The 15,258-nt window shown below is 41.4% G+C and overlaps 1 protein-coding gene across 2 annotated transcripts in view; it reads left to right on the forward strand.

Moving 5' to 3' along the window:
* Nucleotides 1-15,258, forward strand: part of dab1b (DAB adaptor protein 1b) — a 71,292-nt gene that overhangs the window by 51,034 nt on the left and 5,000 nt on the right. The window contains exons 7-12 of one of the 2 annotated variants that reach the window (XM_084731688.1): nucleotides 542-580; nucleotides 3,371-3,436; nucleotides 5,935-5,994; nucleotides 9,116-9,163; nucleotides 10,490-10,598; nucleotides 12,470-13,117. In XM_084731688.1, coding sequence (XP_084587814.1) covers nucleotides 542-580; nucleotides 3,371-3,436; nucleotides 5,935-5,994; nucleotides 9,116-9,163; nucleotides 10,490-10,598; nucleotides 12,470-13,117 — 970 coding nt within the window. The remainder of the gene's footprint in view (nucleotides 1-541; nucleotides 581-3,370; nucleotides 3,437-5,934; nucleotides 5,995-9,115; nucleotides 9,164-10,489; nucleotides 10,599-12,469; nucleotides 13,118-15,258) is intronic. The other variant, XM_084731687.1, reaches the window with a different exon arrangement.

Below are 15,258 nucleotides of genomic sequence, written 5' to 3' on the forward strand. Positions count from 1 at the left end.
CTCTCTGAAGTTTTCAGAAAGGCGCTTTGATCATCATCATTGTTTCGTTTTAGACAACCAATCAGAGCTTTGATGGGGACTCGTCACCCCGGTAAACGAAGAAAATAGAGGAGAGTTTTCCTTTCTGTTGTTTTTCTGATGTGCACCAGAAAGCCAAGACTCAAATAATGTCCATGCTGCAACACAAAGATGCTTTTTAAAGTATCTATGTGTTCAGTTCTTCGTATGTTTGTAGCGTCTAATTGAATCTCTGTGGTTTGTAGTTTAGTTTCTCCTGTCGCTGTTTGTACTTTCACATATCTGCCTTATATTAGTATTTCATGTTAAAGTACTTCCTGTAGGTAATACACTGACTGTACAAACTATCCCTTTAAAAGACAACACACTGTCACTCTGTAATTATGCTTGCTTGCAGGAAAAGACTGAGTTGTTTGCCTCCTCCATCTATTTTCAAATAAGTAAATAAAGTAAATTCGGCTGCTCTGTCTTTACTGATGAAAAACAAAATGTGTCATCTGCCTTCTGTCCCACCACTGCACAGACTATCCTGGAGGACGAAGTGGACGACCCAGTTTACCAGGTAGGTCTGTAGGCACACAGAGCAGGAAAACCAAACACTGCTGACTTTGATGCTTTTCTAGCTTCACTGGTGCTGTTTTCACTCTTAAAGCTTGGAATCAACAAAAATAATTAATCCTTAATTTAAATATCTCCTCCAGTCACTGATCTGCTTGAATTAATGATTCATGATATGCCACCATTCCAGTAATACACAGTAGACCATCCTAGTGGACAGTTTTGTTCAACCATTCAACTCCCATTTGCCAGTGCAGTGTTGTAAAACCATATTTTTTAAGTTGATCTGTGTCAGTGTTCTGATTTCTTCCAAAGACATGCCCCCCCTGACTGGTTGTTACCCCCACCCCTTTTTGCCCTGTGCATTTATTTGGCTGAACATGTTTTTTTTTTTCTCTGTGTTTGCTCACACTGAATACAGACAACACTAACTCTTACTCTGAATGCTATGTTCAGTGGTACAGTACGTCCAGCCACCTCCCAGATCACCTCTGTTCTTTGCTCTTGAAGTGTGTTTTGCATAAAGTCATTCCATTTGCAGCTTTTCGATTATGTTGATGTTGGTTGACAAAACTCCAGACTGTGGCCAGAACCTTAACAGAGTGCTTTGACATTTTGGAAAATGCACTCAGTCTCCACACTCCTTGCTGAGAAGATCAATACCACTTTCATGTCTGTGGAGCAAATATGTAGCTGGAGACAGCAGCCAGGTAGCATACTGTAGCTTAACATAAAGACTGTAAATAAGGGGAAAGCACTAGCTCACACCTTTTCAGTTTGATCGGATCTAAAACAACAAAAAAACAACAACAACCTCAGTGCAAGCAACCCTCACACTGAAAATGGCAAATTAGCATCTGGATCCCTAACAGTATGAACATAAACAAGCTAGCAGCTTCTTTTGCTGTGATTTAGCCATTTCAATGGTAGGGCATGCACATGTTTCACCAAAAGTCAGTACCCCCTGACACTATTTTGCAGGGGCACCATTGCTCCATCCTGGGCTTAGCACTGTCCAACATGATTTTGATTGGTTTAAAGAAATGCAAGCAAGCCAGATCATTTTCCCCCCTATAGCAGACTGATAATGTGTGAGGACAGAACTTTCTCCAGCACTGAGCACTATGGTGATACAACAGGCTATGCAAGACTATATCCAGTTCACAAAAAAGTGAGCCTGGGTTCTGTCTTTCAGGTGTAAAAAGGCCCTCAGTCGTTTAATGAAAGTGTAGATTAATTTTAGTCAAACTGTTGTCATTTGTTTTCTTAGTTAGTTGTGTCTGTATGATCTGCAGTAACACGACAGCCTGGCTGTTTGAAGAGAAACACTCACTGACTGAACTACAGCAGCATTACTACAGCTGTCGCACCTGCATTCTCAACTGCAGAGCATTCATTTATTTTTGCACAAAAATACCATTTGTTGTCTGAGGAGAAGCTAAAAGGATGGAAAATGTAGTGATATTTCTTTGGGTGGTGATGGTTGATTGTCGACAATAATCCTACAATTTACAACAGCACTTGATCATGTTACATTAAAGCTGTAATATGTAAAATATAAACACGTTACATGTTTTTTTGAGTTGTGTATTTACATTATCCTAAATGCTTCCAACAGTTGTCAATTGCAGAGAAATCTGTAATGTATTCAAGATAACGGTGCTGCTAGCCTTTGCTAGCTAGTTGCTACAACTTAAGTATGTCAGAAAGGAAGGAAGTGGACTGTAAATGTTGGTGTGCTGCTTGCATGTTTTCAAAGTTTGTCTCAAGCATTTCAATGCAGATTTCTCTCTTAATTCTCAGTGGATTGTGGAGGAATGAAGTGCATAATGTGAGATGGGTCTTATTGGCGATAGTGAAACAGGTCAAACAGCTCAACTTCTGACAAGAGAGGAGCGCAGTGGAGTATACATTGTACTAATCAAGCGGTTGGCTACAGTGTGTGATTCCACAAATGACTGATGGTTATTGAGACTCAGTAATTAGATAATGTGTCCATCACCCATCTACTATATAGTATATTTGATATATTCATCTTTATTAATGATTACTATTTATTTGGTTTGGTCTTGTTTTCATCAGTTTTTGGTCATTGTTTTGACAAATTTTGTTACAATTGGACAAAGTCAGGCCAGTTGTTTCCCCCTGTTTCCAGTTTTAATGCTAAGCTAAGCTAACCAACTGCTGGCTCCAGCTACACATTTAGTGTACAGATATGAGAAAGGTATCAATCTTCTTGTTTTTCTCTTGCCAAGAAAGCATATACATGCATTTACCAAAATGTCAAACTGCTCCTTTAATTGGAGATCCACAAAAACATTTATTAACGTCAACCTTAAGAGGAGATACTGACTGATTTGAGGACTTATGAGACCTCACTCATGGATCTCAAGCGAATACTCTGACCTGCGGGTCTGTTTTCTCTCAGAGAGGTGGAGCATCACGTTGCTGATGTTGAAGGGAGACCTCTAGCTAAGACCTCCACATTGCCTTGAACTACTGCCTGACCTATTATACTTGTGCTCTTTCCTCTTCCCACCTCACTCTTTTTTCTTTCTCTCTTCATCTCCCCCATTCCTCTTTCCCATGCCCCATTTTTTTTACACCTTTCATTTTCCTGATCTCATTTCACTCCCCACTCAACACCATCCTCGCCCCCCTGTGCTTTCATTTATTCCCATCATGTCTCACTCCCTTGTTGTATCTCTTATTTTACATGCCAACCCTTCTCTCTGTCTTCCCATCTCATTATTCTCTGCACCTCTATGCCTTGCCCACTACTTCTGTTCTATAGTACATAGTGTTTGAGGCTGGACACGAACCCCTCCGTGGCCCCCAGTCAGAGGAGAGCGTTTATCAGGTACAAAGACAAGCATTGCCCCCTTTTTTTCCTCCCTCTTCATACCCTGTGATAGATGATAATAGAAACAGTACTAACAACTTGACTTGTAATAAGTTACAAAGTGCAGATTGTTTTTGGAAAAAAAAAGAAGGATTTTCTTGGGAATCAGAAAAAAGAGTAGGATCAAACTAAGGTTACTGTTTTTTTAATGTGGCTGAGGATGAAAAGCCATCCAGGAAAGAACCGAATGAAGCTGTGAGATCTTAAAAAGGGTTCAGTTCATGATAAAGTTATAATCCACAAGATTTTAGTCCCTGTTTGATTCTGAGAAACCTGTGGTTAAAGTCAAGATGATTTTCAAAATGAAAACATGTCTTTTTACTCTTTTATATAATATTGTGTACATTTTTTATCAATATATGACAAAAGAAATCAATTTCTTTGTATTCTTATATCAAAATCCAATTTTGTTTTCTTCCTTTTAAAAAATATGATGTGCTCACATAGACATGAACCAGTCAATTTCAACCAATGATATGACATCCACACATCAATTAGTCTTCAGTGGTGCGCTTCACAGAGCTAAGATTCATTAGTTAGCTAGCTAGCAACAGCATGACGGGTGGGGTTATGACATTCCCACTTTTCAATGTTCAAAATGAAATTCCTCCCAAAGTTATGTCCCACCTGCCTATCCTGTTTCACTCAATACGGAAGCCAGATTGTCTAAATTTCATCTGGTGATATATATTTTCCCGTGATTCTTTCACAACAAAAGCCACCTCGTGTTTAGCCAGTTAGCCAACACTTTCAATGTAAAGCAGAGGCGGTAGGATTGATACAGTATAAACAGAGAAAACACTAAACAGGGAGGCTGATGTCAATTAGATAAAATTACACTGGATTAAAGACATACATTATTTCCTCTGACTCCCTGCATATGAAGGCAATTTGAATCCAGCATGGGAATGGCGGACTCTGCCACTAACAAAGGCGATTACATAACATAAATATAAGGGATATACCAAACTCAGAATGTTGTTCGTCAGATCGAATGTGGTTGTTCAGTATGAATACTTCACTATTCGTTCCTTGTTTCATATGGACTATCAAGCAACACTATTGAATTGCCAGATTTTTTACTGGGATTTGGCAGGATGTTCAGGGTGACGGCTGCGTTCACGTTATATAGTAAATGAAAAGTCAAAAAAACAAAAACAAAATCATAATAACTGCTGAGACTAGATACAAAAAACTGCTAGAGACTATATTGCATCAATTTGCTCTGAGCTAAAAGTTTCAGAGTCCAACTGGGCAAGGCTTCTCTTCCTCCAGGCCTCTGTCTCAGCCTACTACGTATCCATGGAGTATAATCCAGGCTTCACTCTTAAAATGACTTGAATGATCTTACCCTGGAGAGCAGCGCATGTGAGGAGCCTTACTCAGCAGCTACTTTTGGGGGCTGAAATGTCCCCGTAAGTATGCTAGCTAGCACAGTAAACTAGCACTGACTGAAAAAAACAAAAAACGACGCCTCAGCTTGGAAGGTTATCAGTCAACTGTGTGGATTCATATCTTTGACTTTAAATTGTCAGCTGTAGTAAATAAATTGAACGGCTATTGCTGACAAAATGACCACTTGAATTCATTAAAATCTTAAGGATTATAACGTTAAAGATGCTGAAAATAAAAAGGCAGCAGGTTTTTATTCCTCATGTAGCATCTAAAACAGCTGTAGAAGAGTCAAGGTCAGTTGTTTAGTCTGGATAGTTAAGTCAAAGCCGGTATATCAGACTCCTTTTATATATCCAACGCTTTGACCTTTTGGCTTTAGACCATTTGAAGGACCAGCGAGGACTCCAGGGACCTGTCGTATGGTTTAATCCTAACCCCCTCCCTCCCTCACCCTCTCCTCCTCCTCCTCCTCCTCTTTTTGCCTCTCTGTATCTTGCGTTCCTCTGAAGATGAAAGATGCAGAGAGAGATTAATCACTTGCCATGCCATTTGATCTCAGAATGAAACAAGATCAATAGACTTGGGGAAAACGTAACGGAAAGTTAACCAGTCGAGGGAGCGATAGGGGTGAAAGGCAGTAAGATTAAGAGCAACATATAGTTGGAATAAATGTGAGGGAAGTATACAAAGGAGGCCAGGGCTGAGGAATTTTCGTATTGTCAGATGAACCAGTTGAGACATACTGGTGCAGAATAACAATAGGCTGTCTTAATACTCACAGAACCAGCATGCACCATCCTCAAGCATTGTTTGCAATCAATATTGATTTAAGTAGAATTGATTCAACAAAATCAGCTGTAGAATTTGCATAATCCCATTGCTCTAAAAGATAAAATTACATCTTTTAAGAAAATAGACTGAATAAAAATTGATTTAGTAAGCTTTTTCTTTTTCAATAGACCTGTTTCAGTTCTTGTAAGCTCCTGTTTCTTAATAACCCAGCCTACACATAAAAAAAAAAGGTGTTGCTCTGTTGCTTATCGACCTCCAATCCAACGCAGGTCCCAACCAGTCAGCAGAAGGAAGGGATCTATGATGTCCCAAAACGCCATTTCATGACTGTAGGTGTTTTTATTTTTTATTATTTGTTTATTTTTCTCTTCTACTTGCAAACCTCTCCTTAAGATCCTCTTGAAGGAAGTGCCTTAAGCCCCCCTTGACAGCATCCATTTGTAGTATTTTGCTCCACTGTATTTAATAGTTTTACAGCCTACAGGCTCCAAAAAGCATTTCCCAAGCCAACAACAGCAGGGGTCTATGTCTGCATCCGCTTTCTGAGATGATGATGATGAAGCAAAGCTACTTTGGTCATGCCTAGCCTGCTTGAAGAGATAGGACTAATTGATTGGTCAACCAAAGTCAGACATGTCAGCAATTTCACAGGACATTAGGGAGGCAGGCTTCGTATCCAAAATCCAATCCTGTGCAGAATCTGGCGCATATCGGGACCAGATGTCCAAGACCAAATCAGCTTGATCAGAGTCTGTTTGCTGGTCTCATCTGACTGGTGCACCAGACTGGCGAGATGAATAAAGGGGTGGCTGCTGCGTCTTCCTCAGAGGATGAGGACGAGAGGTTTGTAGGTGGGGTGGGTGTTGGGTTGAGCTGCATGCAGTGTAGTCACGACTACATACAGTCAAGGCCACCAAACACTCATTAAAGCTGTACCTTAAAGGGATAGTTTGGATTATTTGATGTGGAGTTGTGTGAGGAACTTATTAATAGTCAGTGTAGTAGTTGCAGCAGTTGGCAGTCGGCACGCCCCCAGTTTAGACAAACAGAGAGGAGAACCAGCACAGAAGCCAAGCAATATACTGCTGTGGACGGGGTCATCAACAAAAGGTATTTTAGGCAGTTAAGGGTGCATTAAGGGATTCTGGAGAAAGATAGTTGATTGCTTTGTCTCATTTCCAGGTCATCAAATTTCAGAAAATTTTGATTGGTGGCTCTAAGATGGTTGAATGTTCAGTCTCATTCCCAGGTTGTCAGATACTTCAGTTTTGTTGACCTGTGACTGGCTAAAGTCTCCTGTCACAGGATAGATATTTTTAAAACCTGAAAATAGAGCCAATGGGGATGGGCTGAAGTCTACTTTTCTCTCAGATCACTAAAATTACATTAATAATTATTAGGAAACGTGACCAGTGGTGCCAAAACTGCCTACCCCAGCCTTAATAAAGGTCCACACCAAAAAAATCAATATCATTACACTTTATTTATAATATTTTTACCGCTTTACTTTAGTGTAATTTGCTTTACTTGCCTTTTCTGACTGGCCAAATATCACTCTCTCCAAACCAACCAAACTCCACAGGTGAAATCAGTGATTTTTTCCTCACAGATCATAGAAGTTGTCTACATCTACCTCAGTGTTTTAGTTTGTTCGTGTTATTGTGTGACTTCCTTGAATCCAAACTGTCCCTCTAAAACACCAAAGTCACACAAGAATACAAACAAACTAAAAGATGGAGCCAGTGGTAGATCAGCAACTCTCATGTTCTGTGAGGTAAAATGATTGATTTGGCCAATGGAGCAGTTCCCTGTTAGAAAAGGCTGTCTGACGGCAAAGTAAACCAGTGAAAATATTGTGTACTCTTAAACTTATATGAATATTTTTAGGTGGACCTTTTTTAAGAGACTAAAATACCCTTTGTTGCTGACCCTGCTGGTGCCCCTTTCTGCTTCTCCAAACTGGGGGTGTGCCGTCTACCATCAACGAGTAGCTAATACACTGACATTGATAAGCATCTCATACAAGCCCACATCAAATAGTCCAAACTATCATTTTAATGAATAGCAATATATTTTTCTGCAATGAACTGATTTGATCAGAAAGCAGCACAAAAAGCATTTATTTGATTTCCCCCCTCTCCCATCAAACTGAAAATATATTTCATCTCATCCTGGTAGGTTTTATGAGTTCCTCACCACCATGCAGTGACCACGCTATTACATTTCTCAAATCGCTTATAAAAAAAAACATTCATTCAAGCCTATTTCGCCAAACATTCACCCAGAGAGAATTTCCACGCAACTTTTGAAAACAGCCCTAGCAAAGTGCTTCTCTGCTCTTCTTCGCTGTTTGTGTGCTTTTGCTCAGCATATCAAACAGATAAACTGTCCCGGCCCCCTTCGCTATCTCACCCGAGCAGCCCATGCCAGTATAAGTAGCAGCGCTTCCATATCTCTAAGTGTTACTGCTTGTCTGTTCATTCAGTTGGAGCTTTTTGAGAGCCTCGGAGCTCCCCTGATGTGTGTCAGTGCCTGCAGGGAGAGACCTCTGTGTACAATGTTTACCTTTTTTCAAATTCTGACTCATTCTGTGCCCCTCAATGGTCCCAAAGTGCCGTGCAAACTGTGCGATCCGCTATGTCCCGGCTTATTCAAGGAGGACATAAACACCCTGTTACTGTAGCAGCAACTCTGATTGCTGTGATTCCTCCCTTTTCTTTCTTTTCTTTGAATATTTCTGTGTTTGTTCGTGTATCTGTTTATTTATAGCATGAAAATCCTGTGTGTTCTGTGTGTTTTTGTGCTTTTACGGTGACTCATTGTCTGCTTGTGCATGGCCCCAGAGACATTTCATGCAACTTAGCCATTCCATAGTCTCTTCCATAGCCGCGTCCCCTCTCCTTTAAAGTAGTGCGAGTGGAGGACAGAGGGGACTAGTGCAGGGGTCACGTCTGCCTATAGGGTGAGGTGGCCTCATTGTCTCGGTTGGGTGGTTCCAGGAGCTTCTTCTTTCACTCATTCGATAAAATAAACACACTCCTCCGTGTGTGTGTGTGTGTGTGTCCGCCTCATGGAGCAGAATCAGCATGATAAAGCGGCCTGGTCTCTCACGGGGGCCCCCTTCTTGATTGGCAGACATAAGAATATCTAATCAGAGCCTGTTTTATAGGACTGAATAGCCTTTTACCCACTCAATTATAGCGAGCCATGAAAGATTCATTTTAGATCCATTTTCTGATAATGAAACGAAGGGGATAGTTGTTTCTTGCCATCCGCAGCACAAACTGCCTTTGTGAATAGATTTCACTCCCCACACCTACCCACCCATGCAACCACCATACCCTATCTGGAGATAAATTCAAGGTTTCATGACTGTGCAAATCTCATTGTCATGATGTATCACTGGACTTTGTCTCTCTCTCTCCCTCATCCCTTGGTTTCAACTTGCAGAACATCAACCACTTTGATCTTTTTGGCGACATGTCCACTCCTCCCTCGGTGAGTTTGACCACACAAACCTAAACCCTATATAATAACTTTGTGTAAGTGATGCAATTTTATAGAACTGCACAAAAAATTACTAACATATTTTATGAAGGAATGCACGATATTATCTACACTAGGAGTTTTGCCAGTACCCAATATGCCAACATTTTCCAACTAAATTTTATCTATTGCCAGTTGCCACTACTGATGCTGATGGCGATACCAATACCAATATATGTATGTATTTTCATCAACACGTTTCTCCTGTAATTTACATTTTATTCTGCCTACTCCTGGCTGGCAGATGCAGACATAAAAGACAGTGCTTTTCAAAATAAAACACAACTATTTTAGTATTTAAAATGTACTGCTTTTCAGAATAGACATATTTACTGGTCAGAATGAGAAAGCTACTGCTGATGGGGGCTTTGCCCTTTGGTCTTCACTAACTGGGCTATATGACTGGGATTACGGCTCTTACAATGGAAAATTAAATTTATAGTGTACGTAGTGCTAAAGAAATGTGATTGACTGCTCCTCACATGATCTATGCTGAGCAATCATCAACTGCAAATAGCTTTGACATCAGTTTCAACCACTTCAAAAAACCTCCATTGTACCAACATACTTGAGTCATGTGTGTAAAATTAAAGCGTCATCATATCGGTAGAAATATTATGATGACGCTTTGTCATCAGAGAGTCTTTTCTGATGGGAAAATGCCACTATATAAGCCAAATACCAACGTTTTTCTAATTCTAATTAGGGATGCACAATACTGTCAATATTATATTTGTCTATTTTGAAAAGCAATGTATTTTATTTTGAAAAACATTGTATTTTACTTTAAAAGGCATTGTATTTTATGTTTCCATCTGCCAGTGGGCTATCACTGTAAGATCATAAAACCAATTAGCAAAGATCAAAGAGAAAAAAATACCCATCAGCATTCGTCAGCACTGTATTTTATTTTGAAAATCATTGTGCTTTATTCTGAAAAGTCCAGTAGGCCATGCAATAAGAGTCGGCAGAATAATATATTAATTCCAGCAGACAATTGATAATGAAAATATGTGCATATATCGGTGTCAGAGTTGGCAATCAGGCAAAATGAGTTGAAAAATTTTGTGTATTGTCAAAAATCAAATATCATGCATCCCTAATTTTGTTTGTGATGGTCGGTCATTTCATTAGGACACTGGCAGAGATCTGAATAACCCAAATATCCGACAGTACTGCACATTAAAGATAAATGGGCAGTGGCGATGACTTTTAGGTGACTTTGATAGTGGTGACATCTGTGTGTGTGTGTGTGTGTGTGTGTGCTCTGCCTCCCAGATGCCCCCATCACCTGCCAACACACTGGACCCTAGCAGGAGCAGCCGCCAGCAGCAACACAATCCTGCTGAGATGTATGCCCCCTTCAGCCCCACCTCTGTGCCGTCAGGTAGCTACCCGGAGTGAAACGATGCATCTTTTTCCACAATACAAAACATAAAAGAGAATAAAGTGCTGGTGGGAATGGCTGTCTTTGATGTGTAGTTTGTGAAAAAGCCCCACCAAGATTTGGCAGGATGTGGATTTATCTCAGTTTTTATAAGGACCACACATGGAGCAGCCGTGTGATTAAGCTGTAACCCACCAAGATACAGTACAGTGATGTTACTTAAAAGACCACAATGGTGGTTTTGCATATTTTACCAAAACCACTGACGTCGTGGTTTTCCAAGAACAGTCAAGAGCGTTCCAACGTCATTCAGCCTACTGAAGAGCGACCTTTTTAATCCAAGAAACAACTTGTTTCACATCATCCATTTCACAATGTGTCTGCCCATGATAAGACAGCTTATGACTGCTGTTTGACAGCTGACTCTCAAATCTCAGATGTTGTCCTGGAACAATGAAGCAATGAAGCACATAACCCGTGCTTGTAAGCGTATTAACATGCAACAGTAACATTTTTGGACAATATATGATTGTGATAAAATTTCCAACCTAGCCTGGGTTAAATCAGTTACCTGAAGTCATCATAATTGTACTTAATAAATCTTTTAAAAGTTCATACATACCCTGTGACGCAAGTTTGGTTGGGCTGTTAAAGCAATATTAAAGACAGCTCTCCACTTAAATGTGTTTTCTTATATGTTCTCTAAAATGTCAGACTTTGACTATACTGACTTGTATCTGTTCAAAGTGTGTCACTAGAGAGCTGTTTTAACATTCCTCTTCTGAGTAGGAAGATATCTGTACACTTCCCTGAAATATGATATTCAAATGTATCTCAGGAAAGCATAGATTTGGTAGGTTGCAAATCCAAAAGCCAATCTCTATCTAAAGAAACCCGAAACCTCCTGCGCAGATCTGACTTGTCAGTACAGACAGCGAGCGTTAGTATTAGCTGTGTCAGCCACCGCCACTTACAAGCTAACATGAACAAATATAAGATTCTAATGACACCATTATATACATATGCTGGTTGCTGATTTTGGTGCATAACAGACTCTTCATCTAAGTCTCCGTCTGATTAATGCCACTGGGCACGTTGCATCTATGACACCGTTACCCCACCACAAGCATTTGAGAAGCGGAGTGCTTAGCTTGATCTGATAAGTAGGCTTTGTAGTTCAGTAGTTTCTGTTTTGTCTGTTGTCATGATCTGGAATCTGTACAGGGTCTTTTATTCTGAAAATCAGCTGAATTCTCTATGCTGATCCTGTGTCTGAGTTCGTGCCTGGTCGATCTGCTCTGTGAAGCTTGACACAGCATCCATCACGTATTCTCTGCGGAGCAGAGTGGAGAGCCGCTTCTGGGATGTGCTGTGGCACTTGTGGTGGAATCACAAGTATCACGGCGGCCACTTCACAGCCAGAATGTGACACAGCCATGCCCAGTTGAATCAAGCAGTGACTGAGGCCCGCACATGTAGGGCTGAAACCTACATGCTTCCTCTAATGTTAACGCTTGTTGTCTTGATGCACACTGATCAACCTAGTGTGGTGGCACAGAGCCAGAATTTCTCAATGAAGGGGAAAGAGTAGATGTGCTTCCAGCCTATTTGTTGTTTTTTCAACTTTTTATGTTAGAAAACCATGTTAAACGAAATATTAATCATAGCAGAGTATTTAAAACTTGTCTGGAGGGAAACTTAAATAGATGAACATGCTGTAATGTTGAAAATCGATGTATTGAACTCACAGTTACAGGAGACAAAATGTATGCAGTGCTCATAATAATAATAATCATTACCACTTCCTTTTCCTGCCCTAATATCCTTTAATTATTTTCTTCCTCTCCCTCCTCCTCCTGTTTCTGCTCCAGGTTATATGACCATGGGTCCAGTGCAGGCGGCCCAGTGGGCGCAGCAGCCGTTTCCTGCCCAGGCTCAGACTCTGGCCTTCCCCGTGCAGGGGCCCCTCCAGGTGGCTCAGGTCCTCCCCGGTGGTCAGCCGGTCATCTGGAGCCAGGCCAACATTTTCCCTGCCACCCAGCAGCAGTGGGCGGCCATGGCGGCTTACATGCCAGCCCAGACCGTGGGCGTGGGGGGACATGCCATACCAGCTGCCATGCTCCAAGGCCTGGTACCCATTACCACCATGTGCCCCCAAGCCTGCGACCTATCAGCGCCTTCCTCTGCCATCACCAGCCCCCAGCACACGGCCGACCCCGCCCTGCTGCAGAGGCAGCTGAGTCTGGGGAAGGAAGGCCTCGGCGTGGACTCAGACGCGGGCGAGGGCCCCTCTACATCAGGAGTTGGAGCAGCAGGTGTTGGACCTGGCGTGGCGTCGGCAGCGGTGAGCAGGTGTGGGACCCCAGGCCTCATGAGTGTACCGGACACACTGGCCTGCAGTCAGCTGTTGCCACCTTCATCTGCTGTGACCCAGGAAGAGGAAGGAAGCTGTAGTGACCTTGATCTCTCCAGGATGACCTTGAGCCCAGGTACATCCTCATCACCGTCTACTGAATCTCGTAAGTGTTCCTAATTATTTTCCTCCCACATAATGCATGTAGATTACTGTCTGTACCAGTTTATGTGAAAAACATGCAGCATTTTAAAACATTGAAGCTCAGTTGAACCATTTTATTAGACTTTTTAGCAGCATGGCTCTGGTGATGTCTGACAGTCCATCTACAACCTTACAAACTGGACTATCTAAACATTTAGATCCATTGTTATAGGCAGTCATGGTATCTGAAGATGAAGTTGATAATGTCTCTGGTATCATCTGTTCCATTAGCACCAGCAACTGATCAAAATATTTACTTGTCCTGTGAAATATCTCAGCATCTACTGAATGCTTTGTAATAAACTTTTGTATAGTTCATTCATGGTTCCAGAGGATATATAGAGGATATATCCTCCAGAGCCAAAAAGGGTGAGGCTTAGGAAGCAGCGATTGTAATAACTTAACGACATTCCCATCAACCTCATTTGTACTTTGTGTTTAGTGCTAATTGGCAAATGTTAGAATGCTAGTGCTACTAATAAGATGGTTAACCTGGTAAACACTATAAACAGCATGCTAGTATTGTCACCATGAGCATGTTAGCATGACGTTGATGTAATTTTATTCTGCAACACTGTGCCTCACACAAAAAGAAAACGGCTTGCGTGTGACCAAAAACTCCACTGACCTTTAGCAAGATGAAGACTTATGTCAAGTCAAGTCAGTTTTATTTATATAACCCAATATCACAAATCACAATTTGCCTTAAAGGGCTTTACAATCTTTTGTCAAGCAACATTCTCTGTCCTAAGAACCTTGATTCGGATAAGAAATGAGCCTTTTAATGGGGGAAAAACTGGACAAATTGCAGAAAGCGCATCAGAGCAGGGGTCCCTCTCCAAGGAGGGACAGATATGCAACAGAACCTGAGCCACACAACCTCCCTTTCCACCATGGAGACCTGGAGAGAGGACAGACTGCACAAGCACACGAGAGGCAAAGCTCAAGCGCATCATTCACAGAGATAGGAGAAAAGAAACAACCACGCAGAGGGAGAGAAAGACAAGGACAACATGCACACAGGGGAGAGAGAGAGAGAGATAAGAGCAGAGGCTGAATCTCCTGGACGATCTAGAACATCTGGAAAGAGGCACTGACTGCCAGGGGAACAAGAAAGGTCCCAGCACGAGAACTGTGCTTGTAGGACACAAACAGACAGAGGGTTAGAGAGATGCAGTGGCTTTCAAAAGGTTAACAGGTTTACATTGTCGCTGGCATGGTCTGTAAGTATCAGGTTTAAAAGATTCATTGAGCACACAGACACACTAAAGCAACTAACTGAAATTTAAAGGGATATTTTGGATTATTTTGAAGTGTGGTTGTATGATGCACTTATCCATAGTCTGTGTATGAGCTGCAGCAGATGACAGTCCACAGTTTGGAGAAGCAGAAAGGAAGCACAGAAGCTAAGCAATGAACTGCTGAAGACAGGGCCAGCAGCAGTGGTTCACCTAAAAAATCTATATCTGTTTTCAGTGTATGCTATATTTAGAATATTTTCACCACTTTACTTAACCTATACTGTCCTTGCTGACAGGAAACAGACATAATATATGTCAATATCACTCTCTGGTAGACCAGCCATTTGCATGCTCTGTGAGGTGCTAATTTTGCACTTTTGTAGTTTGGTTGAGAGAGCGATACTTATGCTTACGTAACAGCAGTTTCCCATCGGAAAAAAGCTGTCTGATGGCACATCAGCTGCTCTGCTGGTGCCCCTCTCTGCCTCTCCAAACTTGGGGTGTGTCGACCAGCATCTACTGTTGCTAATACACCAAATCACACAACTCCACATCAAGTAAACCAAACTACACTTGAAGATGAAAGCACTGGTTTTAAAGGGGCTATGTCAACATTCAGTGACATCTAGCAATTGCAACATTTGCAGAACAAATTCATAACATCGGCAACAGCCAATCAGCTATTATGTCAACTCTAGACAGTCACTAATGAAAACAGACATGTAATAATATGAACCTATCCAGTTACTTACACATCAAAGAGAAGAAAATCCAGCTCAGAGTCAAGTTGGAGTCCTTCAGTAGCTCATAGCTAACATGGACTAACATGCACACGGCCGGCTACCAAAACAAAGAACAGAGA

Source organism: Lutjanus erythropterus, chromosome 12, assembly GCF_056507025.1.
Source record: "Lutjanus erythropterus isolate fLutEry1 chromosome 12, fLutEry1.hap2, whole genome shotgun sequence".
Taxonomy (NCBI): Eukaryota; Metazoa; Chordata; class Actinopteri; order Lutjaniformes; family Lutjanidae; genus Lutjanus; species Lutjanus erythropterus.